This window comes from Nothoprocta perdicaria, unplaced genomic scaffold (genome assembly GCF_003342845.1).
Source record: "Nothoprocta perdicaria isolate Ctin4 unplaced genomic scaffold, notPer1 scaffold_240, whole genome shotgun sequence".
Classification (NCBI taxonomy): Eukaryota; Metazoa; Chordata; class Aves; order Tinamiformes; family Tinamidae; genus Nothoprocta; species Nothoprocta perdicaria.
Window position 1 is genome coordinate 914,000 of NW_020455467.1, and position 21,062 is coordinate 935,061.

Here is a 21,062-nt window from a genome sequence, read left to right on the forward strand (position 1 = left end):
AACAGACCCTACTTATAAAGTACCACAGCTCTGTAAAGTGCACATACTGAGGTGAATAAATGCAGTGGACAGAAAAAAGGACAGAAAAAAGGGGCTAGAGTTCACAGTTTATTTCTATGAGGAAAAGAAAACATGCAAAGGCTACAGCTTCTCTTGAGTCATATACTGACACATCCCCACTAAATTAAATTAATTTTATTACAACACCAGGAAAAATGCCAATTTTCTTTCCAATAATTACTTACCTGTAAAAACACTCGTGGGAAGTCATTGAGGACGGACTCCAGAAGCTCAAGTCCAAACGTCCGGGTCATTTCTGTCATACCCACGAGCCAGTAGGGAGCATCAGCATTAACCAACTGGCAAAGATCCTTGCAAAGAAAAACATGAGCTGTTACAGCCTCTTCACAGTCCTTTACTGGGGTTAAATCTCACGTTTTCTGAGGCTACAAGCTAAATCTAAATTCACTGCCTCCCTGGCGATACATAATTAGCCATCTGAAATTTCATTTTTTCAAATACACTTTTCACGTAAAGTAGCAAGCAAAAAACCTTTTATTATAAAGGTTAAACTTTGGTTGTATCCTCGTAGTAATCATTCCTGCTCTCAAAAATATCTCAAAAAAAGTCAATTTGATTATAATGAATACAACCATTATTTTCCACTGTACATCCTACATTTTTCTTGTTTTTGGCAAGGCATTAGAAATACTACTGTATGCTGCCGGGTCTGGCTAAAGCAAAAATGAACCTTGAAGTTAACACAGACAAGCTTGCTTAGTTATTAGCTACCATTTATTCCATTTATTTTGCATATCGCTACTAAGCCACCTTGTCTTCATTTTCCAATCATTCCTCTGGGCTGTAACATTCCATTGCCTATCCCAATCCTATACAAAAGGAAGCACAAGGCTCTGGTTTAGGGCCTTAGCAATATGTTGACAGAACATTTTTCAAATTCCTTACAGTGGTAGAAAAGCATCCAACCACAGCTGCAAACATGCAAGCACGTGCTCTGCCATTACCTGAAAAAGCATGTAGGCATCTTTAGCACAGGGCTTGAGCGTGCTGACCGATCTGCGGTTGCTGTTGCCTTGAAGTGCAGCTGGCTGCTCCACTGTGTCTGCGGAAAAGCAGAAAGCAGTTTTGTGAACCCGAAAGAACTGCTCAAAATCAGGCACACGTTAAGTGTTCTTACAAACAAGACACTAGAAGGGTGGCCAAGCAATTCTTCTTTATCATTGGTATAGAAATAAAGGTTAGACTGAACACCAAGCTCTTATTTGAAATAAATGTTCTTTTCAGAACTATCACTAAGAGCTACTTCACACTAAATCATCTAAATTACTCTTTTGCCCCAAATTCCTTTGGGATTCTCACCCTTAAGAACAGTTCCCACATCTATCTGGTATATATAGAGAGAGATAGGCCAACAGAGATAAGTAGAGATCTGGACCTATGCAATAGCTGAAGATTTCACCTCATTTTATACAAGTACTTGTATAAAAGACAATAAAAAATAAGTCTGTTCTCTTTTAACATTTATATTCCTCTTTTTTTTTTTACTGTCGTCTGAAAAAGATAAACATTTGATGTGGGTTCAAAGAACAGGTTACCACAAGAAAGGAGAATAAGCAACATACCCACCTTTGTATCGTTCATCTTCAGCAACCACTCTCTCAAATACAACAGTAACTACCTGCCGGACTGTGGCTGCTGCTGTGTTATTGGTGATATTATCTTTTGTGAAGTGCAATCGAAAACAAAGTACAATTGCCTGAAAGAAAAGAATTTAATCTTACATCTATATATCTATCTTTCAGCGAGGGATCAAGGTAGTTTGGAAAAAAAAAGGTTATCTGAAAAAACGTATTTAATCATTTAGTTTGAAGAACTAGAGCAGTTTTGTGGATTTTCCCACAAGAAAAAGAAAGAAAGAAAGAAGTAGTAATCCCCCCCTTCAAAGCAAACTGGAAATAGCAGAAAGGCCAGGGAACACACACAGCCTCTCAGGCCCTCTCTCCTGTTTCACATCTCAGTCCTTTCGCAATTCTGCTGCAACTACTCCTCTCTAAAATGCCTATTTTCAGATGTCACTGAGATGGCACAAATACCGTTTCCCACTAGATTGGGCAAATCTTTCAGATACTTCTTAAAATAAATGTCTACTTAATCTCAGGTAGAAACCAAACAATCCATCATTAATCCATATTAAGATTTATGTGTGGTCTACTAAGAGACTCCAATAATTTTACAGCATTGCTCTGACAGAGATGTCTTTTCCTTTTCTTCTTCCTGTCAAAACCTGGCCAAAATTGACAATTTAAAAAAAAAAAAGAAAAAAAAATCTAGCCTGTAATGTGCTCAAAGGGACTTGTCCAGCAATTAGGTCTTCTAGTAATCCCAGCATATGAGCATGTTGCCAAAATTGACAATTTAAAAAAAAAAAGAAAAAAAAATCTAGCTTGTAATGTGCTCAAAGGGACTCGTCCAGCAATTAGGTCTTCTAGTAATCCCAGCATATGAGCATGTTTCCATGTAGGACAGGCTAACTTGTCCTACAGGACAGGAGCCAAGTGCTGGCAGACAGAGACCTCTCTCCATTACCTGTGACATGCTTGTGTGTGTGATGTTCAAAAGGACAAACCTTCATGACCTAAAAGGGATGAAAAAGTGGGGAATGCTAAAAGGGGTATCTGAAAGAAGTGTTAAAAAATAGTAAAATAACATGTAGATACCAAGAACTGAAGAATAACAGGGGCAGAAAAAGTACCTGGAGGTAGGAAAGGAAAGCAAATGAGGAAAGAGAGGGCAAGTGTATGGCTTTGGAAAGATAGGGGATATGCAGGAAAGAAAGAGGAGGCTTCAACAGGCTGCCTCTTTCCAGAGCCTGGACTCAAACTTGACAAAATTGCAATGCTGCAAGTCCTTATAGAACACGTGTTACTTTGCTAAGGGCTAATAATCCCATCTGCTGAAGTATTAACATTCTCTTCATCAAATGTTATGGTTCTGCTCTTCCAAAAAACTCTTATAGAAAATACGATACAAGGCTAAACAGTTTATACAGAATTTAAGGCTTCCTCTCAACTTTCTAAAGGAAAGGGAAATGGAAATAAAGCTGACAACTGAACCAAAAAAAAAAAAGTTCTGGAAACTAGGAATCCCTTGCCTATCATCCATTTATTAGAGAATGAAGGAAAAACCTACAAAACACAACAGCAAATAAGGGAGTTAAATAGATGATGCTGAGGTCGGGTAACACTACTAAGTGTTGCAGAACCACTGCAGGGTGGGCTGCCGCTCCCCCAATCGCTTGCTTGCCTAGTGCAAGGTTACACTGCGTGGCATGCTCTGATTTCTTCAGTTTGAGATCAGACATAAAACTCATTTAGCATATCAGAAGGATAAGCAGTTGCCCAGCACTTTAATTTAAAATGCTCATTAGATATTATAAGTACTAGAGTTGGCACTGACTAATTCTTACCTTGGACAGTGCCTCATCGTGCACAACTGTATTGGTTGTTAGAAGTACAAGAACTGTCTGAAGCAACTTAAGTTCTTCAAGGCCGTTCTCCATCAGTTGCCAAAGCATATTAATAATGTTCCCTGCTGCAGCCTACAAAGAAATCATTTTGTACGTACAATTACGATTTTAAATACTCCTGTCATGTGTACACATGTAAAAAATGCACCTGAATTTGAATGTTTTTCTATACGATAGAATATGTTGAACATAAAATTAACTTCACTGTCACAAGCTTCTCTAAATATTTTTAAGAGTTCATTCTCCAACTTTAAACAATTTTTTAAAAAGTTCAGAAATTTCTTAACATGTAGTTTACAGAGAAGCCCAGCAAAAAGCCTTTTATCTTCAAAATGCATTCAAGATAGAAAACACTGTAATGTTATATTATATAAGCACAAATGAAGACACATTTTAATATTATTACTTAGCTTCTTAATATACTCTCTATGCAGTATCACAACAGATCACATGACATTTAGGAATAAAGTATTCCAGGAAACGTGTCTTTGAGTGTGGGAAACACAGACCTCCGAGAACCTTTATCTTACCTCCGAGACAACTTCATGGGACATGAGCCTCTGTATTGCTGCCAGGCACAGCTGAGTGATCTTTGGTTCCTTCGTTCCACAACCCATCAGAAAAGGCTGAACTACCTCTGAGCTGTTTTCTTTCAAAGCTTTCAAAAAGAGAGATGGAAGCAGTCAATTTCCAATACTTTGAAGAGCACAAAGCAAAATGTGTTAGTCATATCCATGAAATATAATAAAAAAGCAACCTCCCGTCTTGGAAATTTGGGAGTTATTTTTGTACCAGAAAGAAAAACCGACTGAAAAAAGGCATCAGATTGCCAGAGTTCACCTCAGTAACTGACTCAGATAAATCTCTAATCCAAAACACCTTCTCCCTTACACACACTTTCCTTTCCCTAGACCTGTTTTCACTGAGTGACGTCTTAAAACTCTTGCTAGCCTTGGAGACTAAGCCCAGTCTTAGACAGGCAGCCTTTCCTCCTGCTCTACCTCAGCTTGAGGGCAGAAGTGACACAACGTGCAGCATGAAGAGCCCCATCAGGGCACATGGCACACGAGCCAAGCTAAATGCCACCACCAAACCACACGAGGAGAAAGGAGCTGCCCTCTGAATCCCAGGCACATACCTCAGGCTGCAATTTTTATTTATTTTTTTTTTTTTTTGAAAAATGTCTGCTTATTAAAATGGAAGCCTTTCATGAGAAGTGACAAGTTTCATAGAGTTCTATTCCTTTTTTAAAAAAAGGGAAACATTCACAATTAGTACAACGAACCACAGTGACAATTTAAAGTTTTCCACCATAAAAGCAATCTGAGATATCTGAGCTAAACATCACAGAACGAAAAAAGCAGCAAATGTTTCTACAAGATCAAAGCAAAGCACGATTCAAAGCAACTGAGGGCTTTCTGGATTGTCGATTCATGTAAAGCTGTAAGATTTTAGCTGTTTGTTCCCTGAAGTTTCTTCAAGGTTGAAAACTCAGTGTGTTCTTATCCTAAATATCTTTCCATATATTTTTAGTCTATGTGTAATAACAGAAAACAGGTTCATAAAAGTGTTTTACGCACGCTTCTAGAGCACAGCTCTTACCAGAGACAAACAAAACATCCTCACATAAAACTACAAGCATCAACTTTGTCTGCTGAACACCTTGCCTAAGCTTAGCTCTCAAGCAGGGTTATTACTAAGAACCACAACAACTGATTTGAAGAAATACAATAAAACAAACACGAAATTAAGCGTTACAAATATTTTAATGACATTTGAAATTGAAGCACTAGCACACCATGAACAACTTCCTCGGAAAAGGACAGGCTGAAGTAGGTTATGGGTGCCAATTTTTATAGGGTAATAGTTCTTAAAACATAGGGGAATAGTTACTAGCACAGAGCCTATTCTGTTCCTATATTAGCAGAGGCTATAGCTACGTGAGCCTCCTCAGGACAGCACAGGGCAGCAGTTAAGTTAACAGAAGCCGAACAAGCACCAAATTCCTAACCCAAAAGTAAAAATGTCGACACTAACGAGACTGAACACAAGTCACCACCCATTTAACTCTCAGCTACAGGTCCCTTTTTAACTCCCCTGCCTCTCCCACTTTATTTTTCTTTTTAAACTACCAGGCAAATAAACCTCCTTTATAAACTGTATTAACCATTATCATTCTTAATGAAGAATTCCTTGATTTTCTCATTAAAAGAATAAAATAAAAATTGGCTAATGAATCTAAAAGTGGAAGTAAGATCCCATTTAACACATAGATTTTAAGCATATTTCAATTACAGGATAAAAATTTAAACTTTTAACAGTACCTTACCTGTAATAATTAAAAGCGATCTCACAACAGAATCTGTACAAGCATTTTCATTATTAATCTGAATAGCTTACATGTTTGGTAATCTCTACTACTATCATATTAGCTTCACTCAGAGCACACACAGAATTTTACTTATATCAAACTCTGCTTTCACTTGCTATACCAAAATTATATATCCTAAAAGTAAATCTTAATGAACCACATCACAAAGCTTTTTTTTCTAAAAAAAGAGGAAGACTTAATATTTTATTCCATCAAAAACAATAATCGTATTTGTTTTAAAAGAGCATCTTTTATAAAAGAACTACTTAAAAAATGCACACCTTAGAGCCATGTGGAAATACATCTCCTGTGATCTGAATTTCAAGCTAACTTCTTTTAGAAGTATCAAAATCTTCACAAATAAATTTAAAAGCACAGAGATTGCCAAAAGTGAGAATTTTGAAACAGCTCAAGGTAACTTTTGCAAGAGAAAGAAAGAAGTCATATCAACGACCTTAAAGAGTTCCAGCAAATTAAACACAACTCACCAGATATTACAAGCAAACAGAAGCAACTTTATTTTAAGACTGAATCTATTTTCCAAGTAATTATAGTCTTATGTAGTGCAATGCTTAAAAAAGAGGAAAAAAAAGTTCAGATTATTTAAAAGAACGTCATAGAGTTGTTTTCTTCCATTTCTCTGAAATCCAAATTCATTTCTGTTTTCATCAAAATATAAAGAAGAAAATAAAAATTATATTTTGATCAACATACATTTTGGGTTTTTTTTTTTAGAAAGTCTATTAGCTGCTCTAAATCATCTAGCAAACTTATTTACTTCACTAGTTCGCACGATGAGAGTAGCCTTTTCCAGCTGTATTGTTACTACGGCATATATACTGCACAGTATATATCTTCTCACTTTGAAATGATGAGGGGAAAAAAAAAAAAAAAAAAAAAAAAAGTCTTTAAACAGGAATATTCCAAAGAATGCTGCTAGGTTCCCTAGTGGTTTACTAGAGATTTGTCTAGTACGTTTGTGTATTTTGATGCAGAGCTGACATTACCTGGCATAGTTTTCCCACTTATGTCAGCATTCATGACAGCAGTAAAAACAAAGAAAATAAACAAATAAAAAAAGAGGCATTAAGGTGAAATACTGAGGGGGAGGGGGCTGATATTTGACATAATTCTCAAAAGTGCCTCCTTAAGAGCATTTAATGTACAAACAAACATGGAACGGATTGACATTTCACTAAGTTTCATTTGGACCCTTTCAGGAATTGAGCATCGTGAGGAGCACAGCCAGTGCAGACACTCCTGTGTTAATGCAGAGACCTTCAAATTTGGCCAACAGCTGAAACAGCAACTGGCAAGAAGCCTCCACTCTACAGGCCACTTAATAAAGCTGAAGCAAGTTAAGGCGCTGTATTAAGTGGTTAAAAAGCTGCAACTCACAAAAGATCTCCTGTCCCTCAAGGCCACGGCACAGCCTAAATGGAAGGACCCTGGCTCAGGCCGAGCTGGGTTTTTGCCTGCCAGGCCCAGGTCTCCCCAGGCTAAGCTCTCGTGGTGAACGCCCAGACGAGGCCCTGGCTGCACAGATCTGCACAGAGCGTGTGGCCACAGCCCTCGTGAACGTGCCCGGAGAACAACACGGTGCCAATTCGAAGCCTAAGAATTTCATTTTATTTTTCTGTGTAGATGACAACTTGTGAAGAGCCACCACTGAAAATGGGGACCTTCCTCAGCATCACACAGCACAAAGATGAAACAGAGAGAGCATGAAGGATTTCTCTGAATTACTCAATTTTCTGCTAAGTGCCAAAAAGTAAAGTATCATTGACATGATGCACGCTAAAGAGTCTGCACAAATCCGAAACACTTTTTTTTGAAGTTTTGATCTGAAACCCAAATTTCCTTTTCCCGCTGCACTGATATTGCAACAATTACCTGCCAAGATATCCGTATTTCGTGCAGCTATGGTTTTCACTTTTATTATTCCCGATTCAGCAGCCTATAAAAGAAAGAAAGAGAACAATCAGCTTAAACAGTTTAAATGCTATTTCATATACCATTATCTGAAAGGAAATAAATACACCTTTGTAAGTAAAAATGCCTAACTGTGGAGCAAAAATTTTCATTTCTAGCACAAAGGCCTCTACTAAAAAAACAGGTATCAGAATAGAGCCCATTTTCTCCTGGATTTTCTACCCTCATTTCCATTTGCAAATTCCCATTCTGCCACCCTAGCCAGCACAGCAGTTCCTGCCCCAGCCCCATAAGAACCACTGGGGCTACCAGGAGCAGCCCCCGCTGCCTCTCACACAGGGGGAGGCTACTGGAAAATATTATTTTACTAAATTTCAGAGGCCACTATCACCCCTGATTCCATTTCACATTTCTGCATATTTTTTGCACTAAGGCTTTTCACTTTTCCCCTGATTTTACCTTCCTATTTAAAGCAGTAAGCTGGCCCTACATGAAGCAGGTTGCAGAAGCAGATACTCTGTGGCAGCAGATATATGAAAGCAAAGGAGCGTCCACCATATAGCAACACGTCCCTTCCAGCAGGGCACTATTCTAATAACATTTCCCAGGAACATGGATTGAGCATAAATTTAAAATCAAACATTGCAATTGAGACTTCGTATACACACATTAAAACAAAATAGCTAAAATGGAAATAGAAAACTTCAATTTTCAACATGCTTTTCAGCTGCCAACACAGAGAGAGATAAAGCAAAGTCGAGACATCATTACACTGGAAATAACATCTACTCTGTACTCTGTAAATTACACATGTAACTTACATTTACTGATGAAATTTGGGGAAATTATGTAAATTTTGCTGAACACAGTGTTTCTGCTTACAGAAATGTGTAATACAGACACATGGTGCCTGAACTGACCCACATTGTGCTCAAACCAACACAAATTGACAGGCAAATGTATCTCCTGCATAATTAAAATGAGGAGTGCTGCATGCAGCCCTCATTTATTTTAATTACATTAAAGTGTTTTAGTCTTTAAGTTTTAAGTCAATCCCTGTTCTGCTCCAGTTATAAATTGCAACCTAACTGGCAGGGAGGAGTGGGAAGGGTCTTGTCAAAACAAATTAATCTCATTAATTAATATGAAGGATTTGTTACAGTCTGAGTTCAAATATGCTCAGACTAAACCTACCAGCCATTTGTTTCCTTCTTGACAGAGGTGCAAACCTCAGACTGCAAAGAAACCCTAAGCCTGCCTGCCCATGCAGGGGACTGAATAGGTTTTTTCCCGTTATAAGAGCTCATTCTACAGTTATCCAATTTTTGCTGTAGCTTCTGTTCAGAATTCTATATCAAAACACAAGCAATAGAATTTATTTTTCATTTCAAACAACCTATAAAAAACACTCAGCTATATACATAAAAAAATTTACACATGAACTTTTACAAAAAGTGACTTTAGTTGAAAATATAACTGGGGGGGGGGGAACCGGGAACCAAACATCCAGCTCTCCTACTGTCATCAAAATAAAAGCACATTCAGTAGCTTGAGTTTAAGTTTACAAGTTTACACAGGCATTTAATTTACAAGTTACATGAACTTGAGAATTACTACAGTGCTCCCGAAGCCATCGCTGCAATAGGAAAGGTGATAGGTGATACAGGAATCCTACTCCAGGAGAAACCCACTAGGAGACTGTACATAAAAAAAATTTAAAATAGCATTACCAGCATTTCATTAGCACGGTAATAAATAGGAAGAGTCTAATGAGTCAGTCGGAGCTCTTTACCCCTTAACGAAGCAGACAGGCACAATTCCTGGGCAATTACAGAGCTCCAGCACACCTGGAACCTTCGGTCGGATTTTTCATTCTGTTGCTCTAATACCCGTGTGCTTCACTGAAATTAGATGCCATGGGCACAGGCCCCTACTCGCTTGCTCCACTGGGGCTGCAGGAACTGCAGCTTCGTCCCTGGGGAGCAGGGATCTCTGAGGGGAACAGATACTGATTCCCAGTGATGGCTCAAATCCAAATTGGTCTTCAGGGTAGTGGTAATGAAAGAGTCAAACTCCTTGCACGAAACCTCAGCGTGGCCCCCTGGGTTCAAGCACTTGCCTTATCTTTCCATTTCCATGAAACTTCCCAGCTATTTGCTTATTGGAAATCACTCAACAGAAACAAAAGTAAATAAATTCCTCATTTGCTTTACAAAAATCAAGAGATACAAGGCACACTGCAAAGCTTACAGAAAGAGTGGATATTAAACACAGCTTTCTTTTCAGTCCACCTCCTAGAGCCCAAGTTCCTCTTACAGCATTCAGTCCGACCGTGAAAACCTTCCCAGCTCCCTTCTGCCTAAAGCTACAGTACAAACACATGCTGTCTCCACAAATTTGAATTCCCACATCTCGATCCCCTGTTTTTTAATCCAACTTTTAATAGTTTCTCTGATCCAAAACTCTTCTGCTTCTCACTGACTTCCTAGTCCAGCTAGAAAGGAACTTGGGTCTTCCTGTCCCCGAAACCTCTTCCCGTCTTGCAGCCGTTCCCGCTTGTGCAGGGTGGAAGCACCAGCTGGGGGTACGAGGACACACAGGATACACAGTTCCATCAGTCACCATGCAGGACGCTGCAGGGATCTCCCACAACCACCAGCAGCTCTGCCACAACCGCACCTGACCCCTGTCTTTTGGGGAAGCACCGGGAAAGCTCCCAACCTCAACTGCAGGCTGTGACCTGTCTCAAGAGACGGCGCCGCAGCGAGCTCTGGCGATGCTGATGTTACTCTGCAGCTCGAGAAAAGAACGGCCCGAAGCAGCAATGGCCCACGGTACTTGGACGTGGAACTGCGCAGTTACTCAGGGCAGAGACACGAGGGCCCCCCAGCGCAACGTGGCGGCGCAGACGGGCGCGCAAGGTGCCACCGGTGCGAGCGCGACACGAGCCGCCAGCACAGCACAATCCCACAGGCGGCTGCTCCGCGGCTCCTCCCTCGGGCTTGCTCGTACTCGGGGATAAATGCGAAAGGGCTACCCGTTTTGCATGGAAAATAACACCACAGTTACTAGCTTTTCAAAGGGAAGGACAACACAAACATCTTACTTAGAAAGTTCCATTTACACGTGACCCTTCTCAGGAGGGGAAAGGAACATCCCTTGTCTTCACCAGACTGGCAGTTTTAAAAAGGTGCTGAACTTGCTGATCCTTGAAGGGACAGGGACGGGTACCGCTCCAAAGGACCAGAAGTCAGCACAAAGACACAAGAACAAAAACAGTACCCGGAGATATTCAACAGAACAGCAGGCCTCAGCTTAAATTTCTGCTCCAGAGTGATCTAATTTTTAAAATATTCTTGTGTAGGATCTCCTAAACAGAACAGCGTTGTTACCAAAGAGTAATAAAATCACAAGCTTAGACACTAATGTTTTAAAAGACCATTTGTGTCTCAACTAAGAGTCCAGAGCAAACTGCAGCCTCGAGAGGGATTAAAATTGCTGAAAGGCTTGTGGGTCTTACTGAGTAAACTTTGGATTTCTCTCCTCTAAAGAAGAAATGCATCCAGGACCTTTAGCAATAATAATCTGTACTGTTACTTATATTCCATCACCTGTAAAGCTTTTACTAAGACTTGATCTTATTTTTTTTTCTATTCATCATTATCTGCCTTGCCAACCATTCTAAACCTACATCCGTTAGTTTAGGCAGAGAAGTCGAAAGCGCAGTTCCAGGGCTGCTCTGGTGTGCTGTTACTTGGGAAAGGCCACACCAGGAAAAGAAAAATCCACACTAAACCAGTCCCATGCAAGCACTCAAGTATAATAAACTTGTGTGAAAAAGAGCTGTATTTTTCTCTTCCTCATGAGGAGCACAATCACTACCCACATGCCCTCCTTTTTTACAGATCTATTCGCTCATTCTCCCCACACTGGGCATGCTGAATGCTGGTTCTGATCTCATGGTACTGGGTACTGACAGTGATTTATTATATTAGATGATTTCCTGCTTTTGGATTAGAGCTTGCTCATATCCGGGCTCAGAAAAGGCAACGAGCGCTCTGACTCTCTGGGAACATAGCATCACACTGGCAAAGGAAAACACAGTTATGGAATACATAAGCTAAATCCTCCAGCTAACTAGGCAAGTCCATGGATCCAGAGAGGAGACGCCCAGGGCAGAGACCAGTGAAAAGCCAAAGCTCTGTGGGCTGCCTTTTACGATGAGGTGACTGGCTGTATGGCTAAGGCAAGAGCAGGGCATGCTCTATACACTGACTACAGAGAGGCCTTGGACACAGTCTCCAGCCACCATAGTCAGAGTCTCCAGCCTCCATAGTCAAACTGGTTAGACAAGCAAAGTGGGTGAAAAAACAGGTAGACTGCCAGGCTGTAAGGATGCACAGGGACAAGCACAGGGAAGTGAGGCTGGCACCCTGTCACTGGGCAAACAGCACTTACCAACCTGGCGACACGGCTAACGAGACAGAGCCTGCAGCTAGAAATCCAGGTGGGATTCGATGTGTGGGAGGGCCGGGCTGCTGCTCATGGGAACCCACCCAGGCTGACAGGAACCCAGCACATCCAACAGGGCAGACGCGGAGTCCTGCACTTGGGATGCTTTAACTCACACATCGGCCCGGGCCGGGGGTGACCAGCCAGAGCGGAGCTTTGCAGAACGTGACCCATGAGTCCAGTCAAGTCCGTGGCACAGCAAGAGGAACAAGGGTTTTCCCTTCTGACTAGCGAGCGAATCTGCTGCCGGAGCAGCACATCCCGTTTAGGCGTCCCCGGCACAAGCCTTATTTCATTTAAAAAAAAAAAAAAAAAAAAAAAGCCTTTTTTGTTCCTTTTATCTCAATTCAGCGTGTAAATACAAGGAAACGGTGAGTTTCCATTCACGCCAAGGACAGTTTCTTTAACAGTTCACACTCTACCTGAGAGAGATGCAAAATTGCCCTGGTTTATTCTACACCTAATAGTGCTCAATGGAAGAAATAAATTATGTATATCCCAACAACAATGACTATATTTGAAGATATCAAACTAATCCCTGCTAAACTCTACTCAAGGTCAGCATTAGTATCAATTCCTGGTACTCCAATACTATGAAAAAAAAATAGACAAGCTAATTGATTCTATCACACCATTTCTCCACCAACTCAAGATTTATGGTATCTCATATTTGTTTTTTTTTTCTGGAGAACCTTGTTCATTTCCAGCTTCAGAGCAACAATATTAGTTGCCCTGATGTTAAAAGTGCTATTTCTCTCGACAGCAGCAATTACTCTTCTAGTCTACTAATCTCCTGAAGTTTTCAGCCTGCAGTATCAGCAACCAACCCAAGACCCCGAAGGTTAATCGCCAATAATGCTAGAAGAGGTGCCGGCGTTATCTAAATTGCTTCCGAGCTGTTGTGGCACCTGAGGTGACTGTGTAGGTAAAGATAGCGGAATGCAAACATTTCCGATCAAGATTTTTCATTTGACACTCAAAACATTGCCCCTCGGCTGGAAACCCATCACTTATAAATCAACAGACTCCTGAGCTGCACTGATGGAAATGGAAAGAACGGTGTTCACCAAGTGATGCTGAGGAAACAATCACTTAAAAAAAATTTCTTAGTCAAGCCTCTCTCTTGCATTGTAACATACAGTCAGGATGTACACAATATCTTATATATTTTATATATACACTTATATGTGTGTGTGCACTAGGACATATGGTTATTTAATAAAGTCCATGCAAAGTATTAATGTATTTTTGAAAAATCCATCAAGTACAACACAATTGATTATAAAAGTCACTGAAACAGAGCATTTGGGTTTTCTTTACACGTTTTTAGCAAAGCAATCATAACTCTACACAATTTGCACTTGAAGTTTAGGCTGATTTTGTATTCAGCTTGTTGATCAGAACAGATGGGACCAGAAAGCTCTGGAGACATTCACTGCCACAGACACTGTTTTCAGAGCCACCCAGTCAGAGACTGCAAACCCGTGACAGTGATAGCAGTTTGCCTGGCACCTGCTAAAGAGAAGCCACAATCACAGTTTAGACACCAGGTCCAACCTGGGCCTCCAAAACCTACTTTCCAAAACACAGGTTTCCTGCATAAACTTCAGAGAGCCATAGGAGCGGAGAGGAATTCACTCTGGGACTAAGACACAGGAATGTAAGTACTCAAACTTTGATAAAAATGGAAATTTAGTCCCTACTGACTGCCCCCTCCTTAAGCTAATTCAACTGACCAACCAGCAGGGACGCAACACACTTGTCCAAGACTGGGCCTCTATATGAGGCATCTACATGCGTACGGCAGGAAACGGTACGGGACGTGTCGCAGACCCATTCCTTCCTGGAAGGCCTGCTGCAAATTAAGCAACATACATTAGGGCATCTCTACAAGCAAAACCACCTATGTGTGGACAGCAGACTGAATCCATTCCCTTGGCATCTACTGCAAAGTCCTCTGAAAGCTGCCCAGCTCCACTGACTGTATTGAGTGCATTTCCATACTGAACAGAGCACACATGATCAATGAAGGGACCAACAACATGCATTTTCATCTTGCAACAAATTCTACCTTTAAAAGTTTACAGATAGTTTTCTGTACCTCAGTCTCTCATAAGAGTTCTAAAAATATTGGATTATATACTTTAGGATAGTAAGAATGATGTATTCATGTTTTAAGATACTATATGTGGGAGACGTTTGGCCTACACGTATAATGTCAGCCATTCTTAAACACAGGGCATTTGTTATCAAAGACTAAAAGACAGAAGGGTGAAAAAAAGGTCACATGAAATTTAAGATTTTAATAAAATTTGAAACTCAGGCGACATTTGAATAGAAGATTGTGGTCTCCCAGAAACGTAATAGTGTATTTTCAAAAAAGACTTTATTTTTTAAAAAAATTATTGAACATAAATTATTTTGAACAAAACAAAATCAAAACAAATCCCAAAAAAACAGACACAGAGCTACATTAATTAACTTCAAACATGAAACTCGTAGACTTGGTAACTGGCAAGGGTGAGCAAACAAAAAAGGGACTGTAGGAAATACCAGGACTCACCTGTTTCATGTTACCAGCTCAGCTACTGGCTGGTGACCAGGGAACTCCACAGGACAATTTCCAACCACATGTGCAAGACACGTGCTTGAGTGGAAGCTGCCTAATTACAAAAATATGCATTTTACAGATCACAGTTGCTCCATCTCGGAAGAATTTTCAAAAAAAATAGCAAAGTGTTGACTCATTAATGCAAATAATAAATGCCTTTCTACAGCACTTGCATCTTTCTGAATTAATGCTATGCAGATCTCAAAATTAACCAGCTTGGAAAGCTCACTGCAGGTTAGGTTCCCTATCACTTCAACATTACTTAACACACTTTTAGTGGAGAAATAAAAAAAATCAAAAAAAAAAACCACTAAAACTCGGTTACTCATACAACAAATTATGTATGAAGGCTTGTCCTATGCATGATCCATTTGTTTCATTGAGATATTAGCATGAACAGAGCTCTCTCGAACCCACTAATACTAAAAACTAGCAATATCAAGTGACTCAAAGGGACAAATTACAAGGCATTTGTGAACATGGTTTTCTTTCTTAATCCCTCTCCACTTTGCCTACTGGATTACAGTCACCAGTCTCTCTGAAATACTATTGCTACAGCAAAACAAAGAGCTAACATGAACACACCACTTATTTTTTTACTATTCATTACAGTTGCATCGGGAATCACAAAGTCAAGATTTATCCATATGAATATCTGGAGACCACTTGGAAACTATAAACCTAATTAGCTTCTGTAACACATTTAAATACTGCAATATACCCTTACATTTGATTTCACTGTGCTACCCGATGGTATCAGAAACGGTAACAGAAGCTTTCAAACTATTTTTCAGTGTTAGCCCTAAATCTTTTCAGTATCAGCAAATCATTCCAGAATGACTGACATAAGTGGATGCAACTGCCACATACATCTCCACACAGAAAGAGGTGGGCTTCAGAGAAAGAAATGCATGAGTGAAGCTGTGTTCACAGAACACAACAGAGAGTCCCTAAAAAAGGGCTATATAACTAACAGTAGAAGAAAGTAATTCCCAAAACAATTTCTTACTTATCCAGAAGCTGTTCACGTCTGGACTCTTTAAGCTTTACTCAAAGAACTTAAAGCCACTTGCCTTGCTTGCATGTTCTAATAAAAGCAGGAAAATAACCTGCATATGCAACTCTCTAGTTTAACAAAAGCAACTCTGGTCCTTTTTGAAGGTCGGGAAAAAAACAGAATGGAAAGGACATGAAAAATATCTGTCTTTCTCTACAGAGAACTTTCAGTGAGCTAAAGAAGTGATGCTTTCACCAAGTGTCCATGCAAAGCCTGGAGAAGCAGAACATTATTTCATTCCACATCCACTGACCCAAGTTACTCCAGCAGCAAACTTCCTAGGGACGCCAAATCAGCAGAAGGGCTGCTGCGTGGCAGGCACGGCCCCATTGCAGCGCTGGCCCCGCACGGCGAGCAGGCACCTGGGCTCTTCCTCGCCCCTCTGCTCCCCGCACAAACATTCCCGAACTGGGAACAGAGCTCGGCCGGGATTACACTGGAAAACATTTCAGCACTTTGTAAGCTCCCTTGGATTGAACTGTTAAAAAAAAAAAAAAAAAAAAAAAAACTAGAGAAGAGTCTTGTTTCAACCTAGAAGCTACAAGCCTACTTAGAAAACTCAGATGGCTGCACCTATACAGAAAACATGGAGTTACCAGATGAAAAAGTTCTGACATTCAAGCTGAGAATAAGGCTTTTGTATGCTTCCTCCCGCCTCTTCATTTCAATTACTTGTTAAATATAAATATTTACAACTGTATTTGTGAAGTTCCTTACCCAACCAAATCATCTAACCAAATCATATGCTATTTAGAGAACCATATTTTCAAACAGAATCAGGAACAGTAGGTAATTGATTCAACACACTAAATTTTCAATATTATGATGAAGTCATACACCAGTTCCATTTCTAACTTTTTTTTTTTCTTTTTTAATTAAAGATTTTTTGGTTTTTAAAAAAAGACCTGAAGCACTTCTGCTCAATTGTAGAGGATGATGGCACAACAGTTACTCTATATGATTGTTTAAAGCAGCACTGCCTGCCTTGGATCCCCCAGCACAGGATATTCCACCTGCAGCAAGTGAAAAGGCTGCACAGAGCTCGGGTTCACGCACTGTGCAGGTCAACCCAGAGTCAGAAGTTAAGCACTACTGTATATTAACAATGATCAAAGACTGAGCCCCAACATATTAAAGTCAGAGAATTAGGATCAAGTTATGCCGTGTTCCAGGGGAAGCACCAGATAACTCGATAAAAGACGGGCACAACTCTTGCTGGCTGCTCGCACTGTGCAAACAGGAGGACGTTTTCCAGCAGTGTCATTAGTTGCACATCTGCCAACACAAACAGTTTGGGCACTTCACAGACACGCTGTCACCACAGCGCTTGTCGGTCACAGCGTATATTTTTTGTGTTCGGAGTATTTCTGTACACAATCTTAAATACAATATAGGATCTCTGTCCTAGTCATACAGAAACAGACAGGAAAACCCTGACAACAATGTTGGTCTGAAGTCTAAGGGCAGTCAGTATTCTCCACAATCTTAAGAAAAAAGCAAGGCGGCTTTTTTCACACGGCTACTCCCAAAACACTGCCAGCAGCATAACGTCAAATGCACAAACTCGCTCCTCCTTTTTGCACAACTCTAAGTGACACAGGCAAAAGAAAAGGCTCTGCTCACGTGCAAAACCTGCACACAGGCAGCACAGACGCGTCTGGGCTGCTCTGCTCTGGGTGCAGAAACACGTTCTGATATTTCTTAGGGAGAAATTCCTCCTGCTTGTAAGGGGAAGGAAATGTCAGGGTTTGCCACTTCCTTGTGGCACCTAACACAAGTTTAACATTTAACAAGTTTAGCAAGTTTAATACTGGGAGGCAGCAGTTTCAAGGCTTTCTAACAGATCACCAGAGCATTAGGAGAAACTTCAAAAATCCACTTTTAGAAGTGATTGGTCTTAAGATCTCCATGATCTCTACAGACATATGCGTAAGAAAATTTTATAGACTCAAGAGTAATTGAAACTATACAAAAGTGCTAAGAACACTGAAGAGTTCAGGTTTCACTCCCATCAAGGTTTTAAGATATTAATTTGGACACCTGGCTGAGAAGGTCTAAACCTCTCAGATTTCAAAAGATTCTTTTTCTGTTGACCCCTCAATTCATAAAAAACTCCCCATGTCACCTACCTGACTGTTTAGAAAGTTATTTGGTACTATTTTGCTTTCTATCTTTGTAGATATAATAAATCTACATATACAAGTTTTCTGTCGTTATAGATATGATAAATATGGTGCTACTTACAACACGTGCATTTATTTTATATATACATACATGCATGTCTATGTGTTTGTATATAACATGTGAATTACAAACGTATTTAGAAGGTGAAAACTAAAACCCTATTAATTAAAAGGGGCATTAGTTTTCTGATCATGCCACTTTCTGACTAACAGCACTGATCCAAAAAGACTGTGTTCTCATTGGGCAGCCAGCAGAACCGAGAAGTGCACTACTCCCTTCAGCAGCAGCAAACTACCAACTAAATTCATTTTGCAGAATTTTCACTAACATTGTTAATATATATATAAAAAAGGAAGAACAGAGTAGACATAATTTTAGAAAGAGCTGACGATACCAAATAGCTGTGAGCAAAGTTTTCTCAGAAACTGAAAGGACTATGGGAAGCAGCTCACGCACAGTGCCTGTCAAATCTTTCTAACATCTAGAATAGAGCTCATAACTATTAGTTTTAGACTGCCTATTTTTCAACAGCTTTATCACGCTGTGACATCTTTAGGAAGTGAGATGGAGGCACACAAAGCTGCAAGATAAGTACATAAGCTACATGGCATGAGGTGGTAAGCAGAGCAGTCCAGTTATATTGCAAGTATAGGGTGAGATTATAAGTATTAGGAATCAGCGTAAAGAAGCCTATGTTAAAAGCAGTTCAAAAAACTGGCGCTGTTCCAGGTCAGTGAGAAGACCACCCAGCTCCTCTGAGCACTGGCCAAAGCCAATCATGATTGGAACCAAGGTGTATGAGTCAAGTACTAATTCATCAGCGGATATGTGACAGACAGAAAAGCAGGATACCAGTTTCCTTTAAAATGAGAGGGAGGAGAGGGGAGAGAAAAAAAAAAAAGGCTCCCAGGAGCAGGAAACAGCCTCACAGCCTCACTTACTTCCTTACAACTCGACAGCAGATCCTATCTCAGGAGTGTCTCCCATCAGGCTCCTTTACGGACCCACAACTGACTGCAGAGAAAGTCCCACGGCCCTGGGAGCACCGGCCACCTCTGCTCCGTGAGAGCTCCCCAACCCAGCGCCCCATCCCAGCATCCCACAACTATGGAGAACAAGATCCAAGGCAGGTTTTGGAGCAAACCAAGCTCTATAAACTGCAGTCAAGGCGCAAAAGGGAACGCAAAAAGTCTCACACAAGAGCATACTGAGCATGGAAAACACACAAGTAGTAAACACTGTGTGCAGGGGCTATTTTAACCTCCTGCGTGGCAGATATAATGGTGCTTTATTAAAAACAACAACTTCAGAAGAATTACACTGCCTATCTCCCTTGTAGATCTTGAAGATCTACAGGAGGAAAAGTAGTTCAGCAGCTTAATAACTTACCAAGTCAGGCATTAACACACTGGAAAACGTGGAAACGGAATCTGAGCCTTCCTCTAAAACACACATGGGCCATTTCCAAATGTCCACAACCTTTTCCTGGTCAAACGTGACCACACACAGCTCCTCGGCCACACGGGGGGCTCTTCTGTAACCTGTCACAACACGTACCATGCTCTGCTAACATTTATCACTCTGTGCCTTTCAAGCCAGCACAGTCACTAGCCTCAGCGCACCCGTTTTGCGCTGTTTTAGGCGGTGAGAGCACATTTAATGTCACACACACTATCACGGTCACGTCACTCGCGCAGCTCCTTCCTCCCAGGCCGGCGGTGCCTGCTCCGCATCTTCTCGGCTGCCTTTCCCGCTCGGCAACCTCACCGCGGTTTTTCCTTCCCCACTCGTGTGGAAAGCACATTGTAAGAAGCGGCAGCTCACAGACTGCCGCCAGAGAACAAGTTAAACCCAGTGTCCGCGGAGTAAACGATGCCCGGCTCACGCCGGCGGGCCCGGGGCGTGGAGGGGCCGCCGCGGGGACCGGGCGCCCACGGCCGGCCGAGCCGCGGCCCCGGGCGCGCTGCCCGCCGCGGGCCGCTCACCTCCTTCACGGGCGGGAATTTCTTGCGGCACTCCAGGCTCAGGCCGCGCAGGTCGCCCTGCATGTTTTCCAGCAGCTTCTTCACGGCCTCGGGGCTGCTCGTGCCGGACATGGCGGCGGCGGCGCCGCCGGCCCGGCCGCGGCGGGGGCTGCTCCGGCGGCGCAGGACGGGACGGACGGGACGGGACGCAGGGGGCGGCGACGGCGCCTCTCGCCCCGGCGACGCGGCCCGACACGTCTGCGCTCCAGCACCGGAACCCGTCACGGCGGCCCCGCCGCCCGCTCCGCCCCGCCGCCGCCTCCGCTCCCACAATGCCGGGCGCCGGGGCGGGGAGAGCGGCGGCGGCGCCGGGAGGCTCCGGAGCGGGGCCCGCCGAGCAGGTTCGCGGCAAGCGGCGCCTTAGGCAGCGGGTACCGGGGCCGCCGCCATCACGGGAGGCGCCGGCACCGCCGCCATTACGGGCGGGCGCGCGGGCGGCTCTCGTGGGGCGGCCCCGCGGTGGCTCCCGGTGCCGGTTTCCGTGAAGCGGCTCGCGCTCTCCTGCGGGTCTTCCCTCCTGCTCGTGGGGGCGAAGCCCGTTCCGTGTCCGTGCTCGCAGTGGCGAGCCCGGCGGGGGGACGCGGCGCGCGGTTAAAAGCGGTGGCTCCGAGCGCTGAGCGGAACGCGGAGCGGGTGGGCTGCCCTCGTGCGCTCTTTGCTCCTGCTTAGCCAAAGAAACCGCAGGGTAAGCGGACAGTCTGCGTAGGGGACAACGTTAATTTATGCGTAGGGGACAAGTTAATTTATGAAACATTCACAACACAACTACGTTTGTGTTGTGAATGTTTCATAAATTAACTTAAAGATAGGTGGATAAAAAAAAA

The 21,062-nt window shown here is 42.1% G+C and overlaps 1 protein-coding gene across 4 annotated transcripts in view; it reads right to left on the bottom strand.

Moving 5' to 3' along the window:
* The window catches only part of MON2 (MON2 homolog, regulator of endosome-to-Golgi trafficking), a 59,495-nt gene extending 39,136 nt beyond the window's left edge, over nt 1–20,359 (bottom strand). For all 4 annotated transcript variants that reach the window (XM_026039789.1, XM_026039787.1, XM_026039788.1 and 1 more), the window contains exons 1-7: nt 20,200–20,359; nt 7,812–7,875; nt 4,078–4,205; nt 3,488–3,619; nt 1,648–1,777; nt 1,026–1,123; nt 246–371 (exon numbers count right to left, since the gene is read on the bottom strand). In XM_026039789.1, the coding sequence (XP_025895574.1) occupies nt 246–371; nt 1,026–1,123; nt 1,648–1,777; nt 3,488–3,619; nt 4,078–4,205; nt 7,812–7,875; nt 20,200–20,310 (789 nt within the window). In that variant the 5' untranslated portion in view covers nt 20,311–20,359. The remainder of the gene's footprint in view (nt 1–245; nt 372–1,025; nt 1,124–1,647; nt 1,778–3,487; nt 3,620–4,077; nt 4,206–7,811; nt 7,876–20,199) is intronic.
* Nucleotides 20,360–21,062: the final 703 nt, after the last annotated feature.